Consider the following 20,234-nt stretch of genomic DNA (forward strand, 5'->3'; position numbering starts at 1 on the left):
GCATGCCTGGAAGCATCAACCAGACTTCTGCTCCTTTTCCCTTGCCAGATTAGTTCAGTGTTCTTGGTGAGCCCTCTGCAGCAGATGGCAGGAACCATAGAAAAGGTAAAACACTGTTCTGGCTCCCAAGGCCTGCAGCAACTCGGAATGGTGGATGCTGTGTTACTGCTAAGCTAGATAGGCTGTGTAGGCAAGAGCGACCTCTCTCCCCTAGTCCTTATCCTTATGGTGGGGGCAGAGGATCTGCACTGGGGACTGTGCTAGAGATTGTCTTTGGGAGAAACAACAACTATTGTAGGCAATTTTTATAGCTGGCACAGAGGCTGAGAAGCTTGGATTATTATTATTTATTTGTTGCATTTGTATCCCACATTTTCCCACCTATTTGCAGGCTCAATGTGGCTTACATTATGCCGTAATGGCGATCACCATTTCCAGATCTGAGAAATACACAGTGGTAATGCATTAAAGTTCATAAATTATAGAGTAGATTACAAAGTGGTATTGCATTAAAATTCATAAGTGATAGAGTAAATTGGACAGTCAAGTTTAGAAAGTTCATTTCCGGCATGGGAAATAAGTGGTAGTGCGTAACGCATAACATTCATTATTGACTGAGTACATGAAGCAGTCAAGTGTAGGGAGTTCGGTTTTGTTTGGTTCTGGTAGAGTTTCTTTGTCTAGTATTTAGGATGGGTCATTGTGGCCTTTTTGAACAGGTTAGTTTTCAGTAATTTTCGGAAGATTAAGTCGTGCATTGTTTTTATGATATTTGGTAGTGCGTTCCATAGTTGCATGCTTATGTACAGTGGAGGAAATAAGTATTTGATCCCTTGCTGATTTTGTAAGTTTGCCCACTGACAAAGACATGAGCAGCCCATAATTGAAGGGTAGGTTATTGGTAACAGTGAGAGATAGCACATCACAAATTAAATCCGGAAAATCACATTGTGGAAAGTATATGAATTTATTTGCATTCTGCAGAGGGAAATAAGTATTTAATCCCTCTGGCAAACAAGACCTAATACTTGGTGGCAAAACCCTTGTTGGCAAGCACAGCGGTCAGACGTCTTCTGTAGTTGATGATGAGGTTTGCACACATGTCAGGAGGAATTTTGGTCCACTCCTCTTTGCAGATCATCTCTAAATCATTAAGAGTTCTGGGCTGTCGCTTGGCAACTCGCAGCTTCAGCTCCCTCCATAAGTTTTCAATGGGATTAAGGTCTGGTGACTGGCTAGGCCACTCCATGACCCTAATGTGCTTCTTCCTGAGCCACTCCTTTGTTGCCTTGGCTGTATGTTTTGGGTCATTGTCGTGCTGGAAGACCCAGCCACGACCCATTTTTAAGGCCCTGGCGGAGGGAAGGAGGTTGTCACTCAGAATTGTACGGTACATGGCCCCATCCATTCTCCCATTGATGCGGTGAAATAGTCCTGTGCCCTTAGCAGACAAACACCCCCAAAACATAACATTTCCACCTCCATGCTTGACAGTGGGGACGGTGTTCTTTGGGTCATAGGCAGCATTTCTCTTCCTCCAAACACGGCGAGTTGAGTTCATGCCAAAGAGCTCAATTTTTGTCTCATCTGACCACAGCACCTTCTCCCAATCACTCTCGGCATCATCCAGGTGCTCACTGGCAAACTTCAGACGGGCCGTCACATGTGCCTTCCGGAGCAGGGGGACCTTGCGGGCACTGCAGGATTGCAATCCGTTATGTCGTAATGTGTTACCAATGGTTTTCGTGGTGACAGTGGTCCCAGCTGCCTTGAGATCATTGACAAGTTCCCCCCTTGTAGTTGTAGGCTGATTTCTAACCTTCCTCATGATCAAGGATACCCCACGAGGTGAGATTTTGCGTGGAGCCCCAGATCTTTGTCGATTGACAGTCATTTGTACTTCTTCCATTTTCTTACTATGGCACCAACAGTTGTCTCCTTCTCGCCCAGCGTCTTACTGATGGTTTTGTAGCCCATTCCAGCCTTGTGCAGGTGTATGATCTTGTCCCTGACATCCTTAGACAGCTCCTTGCTCTTGGCCATTTTGTAGAGGTTAGAGTCTGACTGATTCACTGAGTCTGTGGACAGGTGTCTTTCATACAGGTGACCATTGCCGACAGCTGTCTGTCATGCAGGTAACGAGTTGATTTGGAGCATCTACCTGGTCTGTAGGGGCCAGATCTCTTACTGGTTGGTGGGGGATCAAATACTTATTTCCCTCTGCAGAATGCAAATAAATTCATATACTTTCCACAATGTGATTTTCCGGATTTAATTTGTGATGTGCTATCTCTCACTGTTACCAATAACCTACCCTTCAATTATGGGCTGCTCATGTCTTTGTCAGTGGGCAAACTTACAAAATCAGCAAGGGATCAAATACTTATTTCCTCCACTGTAGGAGAAGCTGGATGCATAAGTTGATTTATATTTGAGTCCTTTGCAACTGGGGTAGTGGAGATTCAAGAATGTGCGTGCTGACCTTTTTGTGTTCCTGGTTGGAAGGTCTATGAGGTCTGACATATAGGCCGGGGCTTCTCCGTGTACGATTTTATGGATCAGGGTGCAGACTTTGAACGCAATTTGTTCTTTTAGTGGGAGCCAGTGTAGTTTTTCTCTTAGGGGTTTGGTGCTTTCGTATTTCATTTTTCCAAATATGAGTCTGGCTGCTGTGTTTTGGGCAGTTTGGAGTTTCTTAATGATTTGTTCTTTGCATCCAGCGTAGATGGCATTGCAATAATCTAGGTGGCATAGCACCATTGATTGTACTAGGTTGCGGAATATTTCCCTTTGGAAGAAAGGTTTCACTCTTTTGAGTTTCCACATTGAATGGAACATTTTCTTTGTTGTATTTTTTGCATGACTTTCTAGTGTGAGATTTCGGTCAATTGTAACTCCGAGAATTTTCAGGCTGTCCGAAACAGGAAGGGTATAGTCTGGGGTGTTTATAGTGGTGGGTTTGTTCATATTATATTGTGAAGAGAGGATGAGACGTGTTTTTTCTGCGTTAAGCTTTAGTTGTAATGCATCCACCCATGATTTCATTATTTGAAGACTGTGGTTGTTTTCAGTTGTGATTTCTGTTATATCATGTTGGAACGGGATGTAGATCGTGACATCGTCTGCATAGATGTAAGGATTGAGGCCTTGGTTGGATAGCGATTTGGCTAGGGGTGTCATCATTAGGTTAAAAAGGGTTGGTGAGAGCGGTGATCCTTGGGGTACTCCGCATTCAGGTTTCCATGGCAATGATGTATTCAAATTTGATATCACTTGGTATGTTCTTGCGGTTAGGAAGCCATTGATCCATCTGAGTACGTTTCCTCCAATACCAAAGTATTCTAGGATGTTCATTAGTATTTTGTGGCTAACCATGTCAAACGCGCTGGACATGCCGAACTGTAAGAGAAGTACATTATTACCAGTTGCAATTGTTTGTTTGAATTTGGTAGGAGGGTGATTAGTACTGTTTTGGTGCTGTGATTGGATCGAAATCCTGATTGTGATTCATGTAGTATTGAGAATTTGTTTAAATAGTCGTTAAGTTGCTTGGTTACCATACTTTCCATTAGTTTGACTGCCAGAGGGGTGGATGCTACCGGGCGGTAGTTGGTTATGTCATTTGATTTTTTCTTTGAACCTTTAGGTATTGGGGTGAGTAGTATATTTCCTTTATCCTTAGTGAAAAGTCCATGTTGTAGCATGTAGTTTAGATGTGACGTGAGGTCTGTTGTGAAGCATTGAGAGGCGGATTTTATTAGGTTGTTGGGGTATATGTCCAGTTTGCAGTGGGATTTGGCAAATCTGTTGATTGCTTGGGTGACGGTTTCGTCGGTCAGTAGATCGAAGTTTGTCCAGATTTGGTCTGCTGGGTATTCATCGGGGATTTCGTAGTCGGTGGTATTAAGTGGTAATGTGAGTCGTAGTTTTACGATTTTCTCATTGAAGTATTTCGCAAGGTTGTCTGCTGGTGGGGTGTCTGTGTTGGTTGGACATTATGGCAGGATGTCAGTTGTCCCCATCTTGAGGGGGAAACCCATCTCTCCTAGATTTGCCCCTGAATTTGTGGTAAAATCCTTCAAGCATTCTGCTTCTGGAAGAAAGGCTCTGGGAAGGATTGTCATTCCCTGTGAAGTTCAGAGCTTCATTATTGTCTCAGGAACCACCTAGGGCCCCTTCCATGAAGAGATCCAAGTGGAATTTAGCCCCTGATGGGGGATAAGAGGGGATTATTAGCGTCTGGTAAAACCATGCGGAGGAGTAGTTTAATGGTTAGTGCAGTGGTCTGAAAACCAGGGAAACCTAATTCAAATCCCACTGCAGCTGCTTGTGATGTCGGACAAGTCACTTAACCCTACTGTGAGCAAGGGTTAAGGCTAGGCCTGCAAATAACACAGCCGGCCAAGGTTGTGAAAATAAGGGTAAATATTTTATTCAGTAAACCTGAGACCTATTCACGGGGTCAGGAACAAAATGGTAATGTCTCTTTAATTCAGAGGAAAAAGTCTTGACATGGGCTTGTGGCTGACAAGGCCCAAACACAGTTCATGGCCTATGACTACCACGCCCCAAACACAGTTTGTAAATTCTCTCTCTCTCTCCTATACGGTCCATCCAGTCTGCCCAACAAGATAAACTCATTTTACATGGTATGTGATACTTTATACCTGAGTTTGATTTGTCCTTGCCATTCTCAGGACACAGACCATAGAAGTCTGCCCAGCACTGTTCTTGTACTAAGTTCTGAAGCTAACGTCGAAACCCCTTAAAATTTACACTCCAGCCCATCGATATATATTCAGTCATGATCAGGGCGTAGACCATAGAAGTCTGCCCAGAACTTGTTTTGCTTCCCAATTACCGGCGTCACCACCTAATTTCCGCTAAGATTCCGTGGATCCATTCCTTCTAAACAGGATTCCTTTGTGTTTATCCCACGCATGTTTGAATTCCATTACCGTTTTCATCTCCACCACCTCCCACGGGAGGGCATTCCACATATCCATCACCCGCTTAGTGAAAAAATACTTCCTGACATTACTCCTGAGTCTGCCCCCCTTCAACCTCAATTCATGTCCTCTAGTTCTACCGCCTTCCCGTCTCCGGAAAAGGCTCGTTTGCGGATTAGTACATAAGTACATAAGTAGTGCCATACTGGGAAAGACCAAAGGTCCATCTAGCCCAGCATCCTGTCACCGACAGTGGCCAATCCAGGTCAAGGGCACCTGGCACGCTCCCCAAACGTAAAAACATTCCAGACAAGTTATACCTAAAAATGCGGAATTTTTCCAAGTCCATTTAATAGCGGTCTATGGACTTGTCCTTTAGGAATCTATCTAACCCCTTTTTAAACTCCGTCAAGCTAACCACCCGTACCACGTTCTCCGGCAACGAATTCCAGAGTCTAATTACACGTTGGGTGAAGAAAAGTTTTCTCCGATTCGTTTTAAATTTACCACACTGTAGCTTCAACTCATGCCCTCTAGTCCTAGTATTTTTGGATAGCGTGAACAGTCGCTTCACATCCACCCGATCCATTCCACTCATTATTTTATACACTTCTATCATATCTCCCCTCAGCCGTCTCTTCTCCAAGCTGAAAAGCCCTAGCCTTCTCAGCCTCTCTTCATAGGAAAGTCGTCCCATCCCCACTATCATTTTCGTCGCCCTTCGCTGTACCTTTTCCAATTCTACTATATCTTTTTTGAGATACGGAGACCAGTACTGAACACAATACTCCAGGTGCGGTCACACCATGGAGCGATACAACGGCATTATAACATCCGCACACCTGGACTCCATACCCTTCCTAATAACACCCAACATTCTATTCGCTTTCCTAGCCGCAGCAGCACACTGAGCAGAAGGTTTCAGCGTATCATCGACGACGACACCCAGATCCCTTTCTTGATCCATAACTCCTAACGCGGAACCTTGCAAGACGTAGCTATAATTCGGGTTCCTCTTACCCACATGCATCACTTTGCACTTGTCAACATTGAACTTCATCTGCCACTTGCACGCCCATTCTCCCAGTCTCGCAAGGTCCTCCTGTAATCGTTCACATTCCTCCTGCGACTTGACGACCCTGAATAATTTTGTGTCATCGGCGAATTTAATTACCTCACTAGTTATTCCCATCTCTAGGTCATTTATAAATACATTAAAAAGCAACGGACCCAGCACAGACCCCTGCGGGACCCCACTAACTACCCTCCTCCACTGAGAATACTGGCCACGCAATCCTACTCTCTGCTTCCTATCTTTCAACCAGTTCTTAATCCATAATAATACCCTACCTCCGATTCCATGACTCTGCAATTTCTTCAGGAGTCTTTCGTGCGGCACTTTGTCAAACGCCTTCTGAAAATCCAGATATACAATATCAACCGGCTCCCCATTGTCCACATGTTTGCTTACCCCCTCAAAAAAATGCATTAGATTGGTGAGGCAAGACTTCCCTTCACTAAATCCGTGCTGACTTTGTCTCATCAGTCCATGTTTTTGTATATGCTCTGCAATTTTATTCTTAATAATAGCCTCCACCATCTTGCCCGGCACCGACGTCAGACTCACCGGTCTATAATTTCCCGGATCTCCTCTGGAACCCTTCTTAAAAATCGGAGTAACATTGGCTACCCTCCAGTCTTCCGGTACTACACTCGATTTTAGGGACAGATTGCATATTTCTAACAGTAGCTCCGCAAGTTCATTTTTTAGTTCTATTAATACTCTATTAATACATTAGCACCTTTCAAATATTTAAATGTCTGTATCATGTCACACCTGTTTCTCCTTTCCTCCAAGGTTTAAATGTTCAGGTTGGCAAGTCTCTCCTCGTACGGTTTGCAACATAAATCCCATACCATTTTTGTAGCTTTTCTTTGCACTGTTTCCAGTCTTTTTATATCTTTAGCAAGATATGGCCTCCAAAACTGAACACAATACTCCAAGTGGGGCCTCACCAACCACTTGTAGAGAGGCATCAACACCTTCTGCTGGTTATACCCTTCTCTATGTAGCCTAGCATCCTTCTGGCTATGGCCGTCACCTTGTTGCATTTTCTTCACCTTTAGATCCTCAGACACCAACACCCCAAGGTCTCTGTCCTGAGTCAAGCTTACTAATCTCTCCCCTCCTATCCGGTTTCTCTCTTTTGGGTTTCTGCACCCCAAGTGCACCACTCTACACTTCTTGGCATTAAATTTTAACTAGCTAAACAACCGGAAGAACAAACAAATATTCTTTTTGAGTCTAAATAATCACTACTAAATCTCAAAATAAATTTGCAAAAATCATCACTATCATCTCTATACAGAGATCCAAAAAGTAAAATTTTATATTGTGTATTAATGTGCTCAGTCCATACCCGTTCCAACCATTATATCCCAAAAGGAATATGTGGTAGTGTCACAAGGGAACCATCATAGCACATTAAATGTTCCACCTCCTTATGTAGTGTATGTACATACATCTAAGTCAACCTGGACTTTTTCAATATTGACAGGCTTATTAAACCATTTCAAATAAGTAATTCAACCATATATTCATACATAAATAGGCCCCGGCACCGACCCCTGAGGAACTCCACTGCTCACCTTCCTTTCCTCTGAGCCGATTCCATTTACCACCACTCTCTGCCACCTGTTGGTCAACCAGTTTCCTATCCAGTTCACCACTTTTGGTCGTACGTTCAACCCCTTCTGCTTATTCACGAGTCTTCTGTGGGGGACCGTATCAAAGGCTTTGCTGAAATCCAAGTAGATTACATGTAGTGCACGTCCTTCATCCAGTTCTTTGGTCACCCAAAGAAGTCAATAAGATTCGTTTGACAGGATTTTCCTTTGATAAAGCCATGTTGCCTCGGCTCCTGTAACCCATTGGCTTCTAGAAAGTTAACTATCCTTTCTTTCAGCAAAGACTCCATTATTTTTTCTACCACTGACGTGAGACTTACCAGTCTGTAGTTTCCCACTTCTTCCCTGCCTCCACTTTTGTGGAGAGGGACCACATCCGCTCATCTCCAATCTCACGGTACCTCTCCCGTCTCTAAAGATCTATTAAATAAATCTTTTAAGAGGTTCCACAAGGACCTCTCTGAGTTCCCTCACTGTTCTGGGATGTATCCCATCCGGCCCCATAGCTTTGTCCACCTTCAGATTCTCAAGCTGTTTATAAACTCTCTTCATGCTACAGATTTGCTTGTGCAAGTAGCATAGAGCTTGAACCTCGGACTGTGGACCTCTTCAGCTAGTGGGGCTTAGGCATCCCCACCAGCAAAGATAGGACTCGATGCTGGTGGGGCCGGGGCGAGACTTGAGAAGAAATGTGTAGCCTAGGGATGCCGTGACCTGAGAAAGTTTGGGAACCACTGGTTTAGAGGAATCCAGCATCCAACCTCTGTAACCAAAGGATAGGCCTCAGGGTATATCTAGATCTCTGGGATGCAACAAGCTAAAAGGTATAGACCAGGCCATTCTGCAGGCAATCAACTCCTGGATTACGTTGATGACCACTTCAGTATCCAAAAAGAGAAAACTGTGCAATCACTGGTTATACTTGGGGAAAAATTGTAGTAGTTAATTATGTAACCTAGGTCTCTGTACACTGGCCTATCATGGTGTTAATTGTAAACATATATTCTGCATGCACAAGCATTTCCCCTCAGTCAACAATAGATGCAGAGCAGAACTACAGTGGGGGAAATAAGTATTTGATCCCTTGCTGATTTTGTAAGTTTGCCCACTGACAAAGACATGAGCAGCCCATAATTGAAGGGTAGGTTATTGGTAACAGTGAGAGATAGCACATTACTTGACTTTGGTTTCTGGCTCTCAATAGCAGCAACATGAACCCTCTCAGTACTAGGTATATTATAAAGTAATACAAAACTGTACAAAGGTCAGTCGAGACCAGAACTCTGCAACACGCTCTAGAAAATGAATATACCTACTTCAAAAACTGAACAAGCCAGATTGCTACAGATCCCTATAAACTTCATACTGTTGAAGTGCAGCAAACTGGCAGTTATTAGGACAGTACACAGTTACAGTATAACTGTGTACTGTAATTTTAGTGACATGTTAGCTATCAGCAGTTATTAGTGGACGGGTGGTTTAAGAGGGTGCAAGGGCTTCATTGATTAGTTGGAGACTTAGAGCAATGTCAGGAAATACTTTTCCACACAAAGGGTGGTGCATGCCTGGAATGCCTTCCTGCGGGAGGTTGTGAAGATGAAAACAGTAACAGAATTTAAGAATGCGTGGGATAAACACAGAGGAACACTATATAGAAAAAGAGTGGAATCTAATTAAAGCTAAACTCATAACTGGAGTGAGCTTTGACAGCAGCTTCAGAGGTTGGGAAGTATGACCAATGCCAGGTAGAATTCTTCGGTCTGGGTACTGTAAGTGGCTTAAACAGAGCAGGTTCAAGGCTGGAATGGTCTTCGGCAATGCCAGTAGTTGGGAAGTAGGACGGGCCAGGCAGACTTCTATAGTCTGTGTCCAAAATTGGCAAGGAGAGATGGAGACTAAGTATACCAGTTAATATATTTTGAACATGTTCATGCTTTTCTAATTGTAGTGGAGGAGTGGCCTAGTGGTTAGTGCAGTGGACTTTGATCCTGTGAACTGAGTTCGATTCCCACTGCAGCTCCTTGTGACTCTGGGCAAGTCACTTAACCCTCCGTTGCCCCTGGTACAGAATAAGTACCTGAATATATGTAAACCGCTTTGAATGTAGTTGCAAAAAACCTCAGGCGGTATATCAAGTCTCATTTCCCTTTCTGTAAGCCACATAGCACCTGAGTTCTACTTGGACTAATGCGGGATATAAATAAAATATCAAATAATAACATATGGATTCTAATGTTTATTTTAGAGCCTTGTGAAGGCTCTTCTGTAGATATACTAGGTGTAGTAGAAATCATTTGTACTGGTTCAGGAGTTGGTGCTACAGGAGAGAGTCAGTTTTGTGGACTGCTCTTTGGAGTCTGGCCTCAAAGTCTTGGGGAGATTATCAGTTCCTACTTCTGAGGGAATTTTTACAACCTCAGAGTTAGTAGAAATAGGCTGAGGGGCTGGAGTTCTCCCACCCAGAGACAAGGAGACTTCTGGAGAGGTTGTAACGAGTTTCAGAGGATGTAGGGGCAGATAATACTTGCAAATATTGATACATTGTACATAAGTACATAAGTAATGCCACACTGGGAAAAGACCAAGGGTCCATCGAGCCCAGCATCCTGTCCACGACAGCGGCCAATCCAGGCCCAGGGCACCTGGCAATCTTCCCAAACGTAGAAACATACAAACATTCTATACATGTTATTCCTGGTCCATTTAGTGGCAGCTACTGTTTTTTATTCCACCTTTCTGCTTCCCTATCTGGATACTGTAGGTGATAATTTCCTGCTCTTGGCTCCTGTGTGGCTCCCAAAGGGGTGTGGCATGCCCCTTTGGGCACGTATATGGGACAGTTTTACTGCAAAATAGATACTGTTTTATATAACTTACTAATATTCTCTTGCTGTTGTCACTTTACTATTTAAAGAAATTGGCCCATGGCTAATAACTGACCAAGGAGGCTTGACGAGAGGCAGCATCACGTGACAAGGCTGAAACAGTCTACACCCAAGGAGGTTTAATTGCTTTCCTACGCAGCAGCTGTCATCTTGATACACTCAAAATACATTACTTTGTATGGCAGCAAGTTCCGCCTACTGGCTTTAGGCCAGATAATGGGGCAAGCATGCTTCTGCCATCTCCTGTCCGTTAAACCTCCTTCTTACACCCCCTGTTTACAGCTCTCTTACTGCTGCTGCTTTTGGTGCAGATATGCCAAGGTTTTCTTTTCAATAAATTCCTTTGCTAGATGTTGAAATCTGTTATAGCCAAGATCTTTCATATTGCTGCTACTTTTTCAAGAATGTTTCTCTTACAGTTTTTATAACATGTATTGTACATTACTACTACTACTATTTAGCATTTCTACAGCGCTACAAGGCGTAGGCAGCGCTGCACAAACATAGAAGAAAGACAGTCCCTGCTCAAAGAGCTTACAATCTAATAGACAAAAAATAAATAAAGTAAGCAAATCAAATCAATTAATGTGAACGGGAAGGAAGAGAGGAGGGTAGGTGGAGGCGAGTGGTTACAAGTGGTTACGAGTCAAAAGCAATGTTAAAGAGGTGGGCTTTCAGTCTAGATTTAAAGGTGGCCAAGGATGGGGCAAGACGTAGGGGCTCAGGAAGTTTATTCCAGGCGTAGGGTGCAGTGAGACAGAAGGCGCGAAGTCTGGAGTTGGCAGTAGTGGAGAAGGGAACAGATAAGAAGGATTTATCCATGGAGCGGAGTGCACGGGAAGGGGTGTAGGGAAGGACGAGTATGGAGAGATACTGGGGAGCAGCAGAGTGAGTACATATATAGGTTAGTAGAAGAAGTTTGAACAGGATGCGAAAACAGATAGGGAGCCAGTGAAGGGTCTTGAGGAGAGGGGTAGTATGAGTAAAGCGACCCTGGCGGAAGACGAGACGGGCAGCAGAGTTTTGAACCGACTGGAGAGGGGAGAGGTGACTAAGTGGGAGGCCAGCAAGAAGCAGATTGCAGTGGTCTAAACGAGAGGTGACAAGGGTGTGGATGAGGGTTTTGGTAGAGTGCTCGGAAAGAAAGGGGCGGATTTTACGGATGTTGTAAAGAAAGAAACGGCAGGTCTTGGCAATCTGCTGGATATGAGCAGAGAAGGAGAGAGAAGAGTCAAAGATGACCCCAAGGTTTCGAGCTGAGGAGACAGGGAGAATGAGAGAGCCAACAACAGAAAACGGGGGGAGCGGGGAGGTGGGTTTGGGGGGAAAAATGAGAAGCTCGGTTTTGGTCATATTTAATTTCAGGTGGCGTTGAGACATCCAGACAGCAATGTCAGACAAGCACCCTGAAACTTTGGTTTGGATGCAAGGTGAGATATCAGGGGTAGAAAGGTAGATTTGGGGGGAGTCAGCAATAGAGATGGTAGGAAAAGCCATGGGATGAGGTTAATGAACCAAGGGAAGAAGTGTAGATAGAAAAGAGGAGGGGACCAAGAACAGAATCCTGAGGTACGCCGACAGGCAGAGGGATAGAAGTAGAAGAGGATCCACCAGAGTGAACACTAAAGGTGCGGAGGGAAAGGTAGGAAGAGAACCAGGAAAGGACAGAGCCCTGGAATCCAAGTGAGGACAGGGTATCGAGAAGTATGCTGTGATCGACAGTGTCAAAAGCAGCGGAAAGATCAAGAAGAATGAGGATGGAATATTGACCTCTGGATTTAGCCAGTAATAAGTCATTGGAGACTTTAGTAAGCGCAGTTTCGGTTGAGTGGAGAGGGCGAAAACCAGATTGTAGTGGGTCAAGAATAGCATGTGAGGAGAGAAATCAAGGCAGCGGCGGTGAACAGCACGCTCAAGTAATTTGGAGAGAAAAGGAAGGAGGGAAATGGGTCGGTAATTAGAGGGACAAGTAGGGTCGAGTGAAGGCTTCTTAAGGAGAGGTGTGACCACAGCATGTTTAAAGGCAGCAGGGACAGTCGCAGTGGAAAGTGAGAGGTTGAGAATGTGACAGATAAAGGAATAAGAGCAGGAGAGATGGCATTAAGAAGGTGGGTGGGAATGGGATCAGAGGAACAGGTGGTACATTTTGAGGAAGAAAGGAGAAGTGTATTTTCCTCAATAGTAACTTCAGGAAAGGAGGAAAGGGAATGAGGGGAAGGAGAGAGGGGAACGGACTAGTGGAGGGAGAGGTGGTGAGGTAGAGAAAGCAAGGTTTATCTTTTGAACCTTGTTGTGAAAGAATTCAGCAAGGGTCTGAGGAGATAATGAAGGGGGAGTTGGGGGAGGGGGCACCTTGAGGAGAGAGTTCAATGTGGTGAAGAGAAGTCGAGGATTAGAGCCAAGAGAGTTGGTCAGTTGGATATAATAGTCCTGTTTGGCACGTAAAAGAGCAGATTGGAAGGAGGTCAGCATGAACTTAAAGTGTAAGAAATCAGCAAGGGCCCGAGATTTCCGCCAGAGGGGTTCGGCAGAGCGGGTACAGGAACGTAGGTAGCGGATATTAGAAGTCAGCCAAGGTTGGGGTTTTGTACGCCTTACAGGGCGGGTCATCAAAGGTGCAAGAGTGTCTAAGGCAGAGGATAGAGTATTGTTGTAAGAAGAAACAGCCTCGTTGATAGATGTGGATGGTGCCACAGTAGAGAGGAGGTTTGAAACATGGGAGGATAGAGATGAAGGGTCAATATTGTGAAGATTCCTAGATAAATTAGATAAGATAGGACGGGACTGGGAGGGAGGAGATTTAAGTGTGAAAGTTATAAGATGGTGATCAGAGGAGGGAAGATCAGAGGCAAGGAAACTAGAGGCTGAACAGTTGGAGGAGAAGATGAGATCAAGACAGTGACCATTTTGATGAGTGGGGGAGGTGGAGCATAGTTGGAGATTAAAGGAGGACGTTAAAGCGAGAAACTTGGAAATATAAGAGTTGGAAGGATCATTAGCAGGAATATTAAAGTCACCAAGGATGAGAGAGGGGGAGGAAGGATCATGGAAGAAGGCAAGCCAGGCGTCAAAGTCACTGAGAAAGGATGAAAGGGACTTATCAGGGGGATGATAAATGACCGCTATTCGAAGAGGCAGAGGAGAGAAAAGGCGGATAGAGTGGACTTTAAAGGAGGAAAAACAGTGAGATTGAGGTGGAAGAAGGGGTTGAAATCTGGAGGAGGGAGAGAGAAGTAGTCCAACACCGCCCCCTCGGCCAGCAGGGCGAGGAGTATGTGAAAATAGATAACCGCCATGGCACAGGGCTGCGACTGAAGCAGAGTCATCAGGGCAGAGCCAGGTTTCTGTTATGGCGAGCAGATGGAGGTGACGTGAGATAAAGAGGTCCTGGATATAGGCGAGTTTGTTACAGATAGAGCGGGCATTCCATAGGGCGCAAGAGAAGGGCAGAGAAGAGGAGGGGAGTAGAGAAATAGAGATGAGATTAGAGAGGTCGCGGTGAGATTTGTAGAGTTGGGATAATAGTTGGTGAGGGGGGCCAGGATTGGGATTGATGTCACCGGCTGAGAGTAAGAGAAGGAGTAAAAGAGAGCGGAGGAGAGTTGGAGAGGTGTGGCCATGAAGGCGTCAAAGGCGAGAGGTATTTAGGTGGAATGGGGAAGGCAAAATGGACGGAAGAAAGAGGCGGAGATTAGAAGCGAAGAGGGTAGGAGAGAAGGTGAGGTGATGAAGTCGATGGATGGGCAGTGAGTTCCTGTAGCGGAGAGAGGTAGGGAGTGAGGGAAAAGATTAGGAAGGGAAAGGGCTAGGAAGAGAATGTGAATAGGGGCCATAAATGACTGAGGTACTTTAGCAACTGGGAAGAAGATTAGATGTAAGAGAAAATGCCAGCATTCGGCCTAACCCATTTTACTGTTTATTACTTATGTAAGCCACATAGAGCTGAATAAATGTATTTGTATTTGGATAATGTGGGATACAAGTAGCAATTCCTATATAATAATTCTCACCTCCAACGTTCGAATGTGCCTGGGACCGTGCCTCCCTCAGAGGTGGTCTGCTAGGCAGGCACGCACTGACGTCAGTGACAGCTGATACCAAAGCAAGGGGAGGAGTAGGGAAACACTCCTCCCCCTGCCTGGAAATCAGCTGTCATTGCGCCGCTCCCTGCCACTGTGTCGGAGCAAGTGGCAGGAGCAGGGCAACACAGACCCCCCCCTCGCCCCCGAGTTCCACACTCCACCCTCCCTCCATACAACAAACCCCCCCCCCCTCGTGTTACAGCCCACTGGACCCCCCTTCCGCGACCCTGTCGACCCCCATTCTCGGCGAAAACCGTCCCCCACCGCAGTCCAGTACCTGTGCTGACGGGGGACCCCAACCCCCATCAGCCGAAGTCCTGTGCTGGCCTTCGCAGCGTTGCTTCTTCAGTGCTCTTCGGTTCAAGTTCCTCTGCGTGCGTCTGACGTCAGACACACGCAGAGGAACTTGAACACAAAATCATTGAAGAAGCAATGCCGCGAAGGGCAGCACAGGACTTCGGCTGACGGGGGTTGGGGTCCCCCGTCAGCACAGGCACTGGACGGCGGCGGGGGACGGTTTTTGCCGAGAAGGGGGGTCGACAGGGTCGTGGAAGGGGGGGGTGAAAACGGAGGGAGGGCAGAGTCTGGAACAGCGAGGAGAGGGTGGGGGATGGCCTTGCTAGCGCCCGTTTCCTTCCCTTTTGAAACTGGCATGTTTACTATAAATAAATAAATATGCACTGGCATTATACAGCACTGAGTAACAGCTGCTGGAACCCTCTGGCAGTCAGTGAAGTGTTGCATTCCAGCTTTTATAAAATCTGCTTTTGTATACCTTTTTGTTGATTGGAAAAGCCAGATTAATGTTACTTCTTTGTTTTCAGCACTTGTTCGCTAATTCTGCTGTTCTAAGTATTGTGTTGCACTTCCCCTTGCTACAACAGATAGCCCTCTTCTGCTTTTTCTTCCCTTGCTACCAGTTCTCTCTCTGCCACTGCTGCATAACTGTTACTCTGTTTTCTGTCTCAGCCATGTGCTCCCAAGAGTATGTCCAGAAACATCAGAATTGCTAGGCCATGCCATTCAGACTTAAAGTCACATCAATTACTGGGCCCCCTTCCCCAATGGAATGCAGAAATGCAGCAGATTTTCAGCACCAGGCTTACATATATTTATGTTCAAAGAGTAACATTCAAAAACTGAAACAGTGTAACACAGTAATGAGTTGATGCAGAAGTTTATGGTATATCTTGAATATGCAGTAAAGAGAGTATCTATGAAATATGAAATTTGTATGGGTTTTTTGTAATAATACAAAGTCCACTTGAAATCATTTTACAGTTATGTAACCTTTAATATATTGAAAGATTTTGTAAATATTTTCTCTGGCATTTTAGTTTTGTGTGTCTTTTCAGTACTACCATTGTGTCATTGTATCAGCAGATTGTTGACACTGGTTGAAAAGTGGTAGCTAGGAGAATTCCTCTGGGGAAAGTGTTTGACTGGACCCCAGTTCCAGTGATCATACATAAAGATTGAAGGGTACCATAATGCCAACACTCATAGTTGATTTGGTCACTTCACTGGCTCCCGATCAGATACTGCATACAGTTCAAGCTTCTCCTACTAACCTACAGATGCACTCAATCTGCAGCCCCTCATTACTCTCATCTCCCCTTACGCTCCTACCCGTAATCTCCGCTCACAGGACAAATCCCTCCTCTCAGTACCCTTCTCCACCACCGCCAACTCCAGGCTCCGCCCTTTCTGCCTCGCCTCACCCTATGCTTGGAATAAACTTCCCGAGCCCATACGCCAAGCCCCCTCCTTGCCCATCTTCAAATCCTTGCTCAAAGCCCACCTCTTCAATGTAGCTTTCGGCACATAACCATTTACCTGTATTCAGGAAACCTAGACTGCCCAATTTGATTGTCTGCATACTTTGTCCTTTAGATTGTAAGCTCCTTTGAGCAGGGACTGTCCTTCTTGTTAAATTGTACAGCGCTGCGTGACCCTGGTAGCGCTTTAGAAATGTTAAGTAGTAGTAGTACTTTACATCTATTTTCACATTCTTTCACACTTCACTTACTTAGCTGTTGCTTCAGTGTCGTGGTACTAGACCTCCTTGTCCACTTTTTCACATCCTGTCTGTTCTAGCATGCTGCATTTTGTATATAAAGATGAGAAAAAAAAATGAGTGATATTAACCTGTATGTGTAATCCTCTCTTTCAGGTCAACAAGGAGGACTTGACTGGGATAATAGCAGTTGCTGTAGCCTCCCATTATCTTTTTGGCAAAGACCAGTATTCACCTCAGTTGGAGGCCCTGGAGCAAAAACTTCCTGAGTGGATCTTTCCTTCCTCTTGGGTTTGCACCTATGATCTTTTTGTCTTTTAATGGCTGGGTGGACATTACAAAGAACAACATACCAATGTGATCTGAATTTTGTCACAGAAAATACACTATACTCCTATGGATGACGGAAAAATGCTGCTTTTAACCTGTGAAAAAAATAACTTGAAAGGGGCCATAAATAATTGCATTATTGGGACAAGTGAGGGGAAGGGCTCTATTATTTATTCCTCTCATAGATGTTTATTCTTGTAGTGGTTCATTCAGGCTCTGGGGCTATATTATCTGTATTCTTGAATGAGTAGCCACTATTACTCTCCTGGAAAGAAGTATACATTCATTAAGTAGAGAAACACCCTTTTTCCACACAGCAATATTGTAAGTTTTAACCTCTCTGCTTCCCAGACCTACAGGGAGGGAAAAGTGTCTTACCTTAGAACCAATTAATTTTGATGAAAAAATACAGAAACAAAAGTTGCTCAGTGGTTGATAATGAAATGTAATCAATGGTTTGATTTCCCTCCTGTGTTTTCATTGGTTTTTTTTTCCTGTTTTTAAATATAAAGCAGTCATTGCAGTGCCACTCCTTGACTAGTAGCCTCAGAGACTAGAGATTGTTCTAGAATCGAGTGGGCATGTGTGGTCACTATATATCACTGATAGTTAACTCTTGACCATTTTGGGCTTTCACTACTACCTCTGCATTTGTTCCCAGTTCAGGCTACCATTTGATTTTTATATGCAATACTTTTAACAGGAAAGGGATGCAGTACCACCTAAAAAGAGATTTATGCTTTATATTTTCTAGATTTATTAAAATAGCCACATTTGAACCTTTTCGGTCTGTATCTCGCATCTGGTTTCAGTTTTACTTTTCATATTATCCCCCTGCTACTTAATATTGATTGTACGTCATGACCTGCTGTAGCTCAGGGAGCAGAGTACACTTTCACCTGCTGTGTTTTCTTTCTTTGCCTTCCCAGTAGGTCTTAAATATACAAGCACAATTTGGCTTACCTGTTGCTTCAGGGTCTGAGGGCTATTTTTGAGTAATAACCTCTGAATTTGCCTCTTGGTACTGCACAATATGCAAATCATTAGCTGAAATTCTGGCCTTAACTTGCTGGCTCTTGAACTTACTTTTTGTGAATTTTGCTATACGGGGCTAATCTGTTACATTTTGAAGACACCAATATGAGTTGGAGTCATTTAACTAAACACTAGTAACTTCTGGTCTGCTCCCTACTTAATTGTCAAATCTTGATCCATACCAAGTACTGCTCTGGTGAAGAATAGGAATGTGGGTAACATGAAAGGCTGCTGCCCACTAATTCACAAAGCACTGAGCAGTTGGGCTTTTCTGTTTTATAGTCTTGTGTTGTAGCTATTTTGATTAGATGTTTTTAGCGTGCTTAGCTTTTGGATAAGGGTATGGAATTTTCTTAATCTGTATTAAACCTCAAACATTGCACTGTCTTTCTCATAACCTCATTGTGCACTTATGCTGCAGATCTGCAGTTAGTTGTGAAATGCTGAAAGACTGGATGTAAGTGGTTACTGTTTGGTAATGAACTCAGAACCTGAATTGATTTTTGCTCAGAGAACTTGCCTGTTAGCTGTGGTTCAGGATGCCATATTTAGTTTTTTAAGCCCTAGCTCCACTACTTCTGCCTTTAGCAAGTGTTTTCTCACAAAATTTCGTCTTGAATGTAAAAGCTAGGTAGGTAAGCTGGCAGGCAGTGTTGTATGAGGCTGTGTAGAAGATTCCAGGTTAAAGTCCTGGGCCTTATCAGATCCAGAGCTGCTATGAAGATAGCATTTATAGCATAGCCCCTAGCCGTGTGTCTGCTATTACTTATCAGTAACACCTACTGGGTCACATTAAAGTGTAGGAGTGAGTGAATCTGTGTTTCTTAGCCAAGAACCAACTCTGCAATGTCTGGCAGGTTTTAAATGAAAGCTCATGATGCTGCAGCCCAACAGAGGTGGGCTTCAGTTGAACTGGAAATCCAAAGGAACAGGTGCTGTATGTTGTGCTAAAAAAAAAAATGCATAATGTTTTGAGGATGAAATTTGTAATTAGAACTGAAATCAGTGTGCACCATAATCAAATGAAGAAATGAGTGTTGCATTTATATACAGTTTGGAGACTGCTTGCCTCGGTGCTGTTGCATACATGTAAGACTTGTTTTTATCCTTTGTGTCATTGTGCATTCTTTCTAAAATCTGTTACTGTGTGTGCAAGAATAAAATGAAGGAGTGCCAGAAGCAATTACTTTAAGAAAAATGCATGTGGATTGTTATACCAAGAAACTCCTTTATTCTAACAGACACCCATTGCCTGGTTCTTTATTCAGTTGGGACATTTTCCTCACTGATGTGAACAAAAGAAGTGTACCTCTAAAACAGTAAACTACTTAGAGTACTGAGGGTGATTTACTGGGCATTCTATTGTATAAATAAATTCTACTGCACTGTTGCTACAGAAAAATCTGTACAATATGGAGGTGATTTTAGAATATTTGCATGTGTAAAAACATAATGCCATACACAAATAAGTAGCAGTTTTGGAATATGACCACAGCATGCACAGATTTATAGGGGGACACAGTAATTTGCAAAGGCAATGCATCAGTACTCTAAAATAAATTTTTCAGCATTTATATATGCTTTGAGTCAGGTGGAAGTGTGGGCTGACTTCTCATTTGGATTTGGGCTTGGGAGGAGAGTTTGTGAGAAAATACCCCAACAAGTTTAGGGTTAGAGCTCTGTTTCTTAATTGGCTCACCAGGTATGTGATATTTTGTAAAATTTCTGTTCCACTATCTGTGCTTCCATACTACACATACTTCTCTCCACTTAGTGCATGTCTCGGTTCTAGCCTGCCTGTTAACTAGGTGGGTTACAATAAAACATGCATAAAAGGAACAGAACATTATATTACTAAACAATCTTTCACATTCTTATAAGATATGCCATTTCAAGCACCAGTTATAAAGGCTTATGAAAATAAATATGTTGTTACACCTGGAAGGCATAATTTTTCTGGCAGCTTATTTCACAACAGGACATAGAAAATGCTACTTCCCTGATTTCAGAATAATGCAGTCTAACCAGAGCTGGCAAACCAGGTTGTCATGTTTCTGCTGAGACAGTTGATAGAACACCTCAGTCATATAAAAAGATCTGAAGAAGCTGGAAGAATGGTCTAACGTTTGGCAATTAAAATTCAATGCGAAGAAATGCAAAGTGATGCACTTAGGGAGTAGAAATCCAAGGGAGGCGTATGTGTTAGGTGGGGAGAGCCTGATAGACACGGACGGGGAGAGGGATCTTG

The 20,234-nt window shown here is 43.9% G+C and overlaps 1 protein-coding gene across 3 annotated transcripts in view; it reads left to right on the forward strand.

Annotated features, from left to right (window-relative positions):
- The window catches only part of ERMP1 (endoplasmic reticulum metallopeptidase 1), a 182,226-nt gene extending 162,202 nt beyond the window's left edge, over nt 1–20,024 (forward strand). Inside the window, exon 14 of one of the 3 annotated variants that reach the window (XM_030193791.1) lies at nt 16,778–20,021. In XM_030193791.1, the coding sequence (XP_030049651.1) occupies nt 16,778–16,942 (165 nt within the window). In that variant the 3' untranslated portion in view covers nt 16,943–20,021. Of the gene's footprint in view, nt 1–16,777 lie in introns of all 3 variants that reach the window. The other 2 variants (XM_030193789.1, XM_030193790.1) reach the window with 2 other exon arrangements.
- Nucleotides 20,025–20,234: the final 210 nt, after the last annotated feature.

The sequence above is a fragment of the Microcaecilia unicolor genome, chromosome 2 (assembly GCF_901765095.1).
Source record: "Microcaecilia unicolor chromosome 2, aMicUni1.1, whole genome shotgun sequence".
NCBI lineage: Eukaryota > Metazoa > Chordata > Amphibia > Gymnophiona > Siphonopidae > Microcaecilia > Microcaecilia unicolor.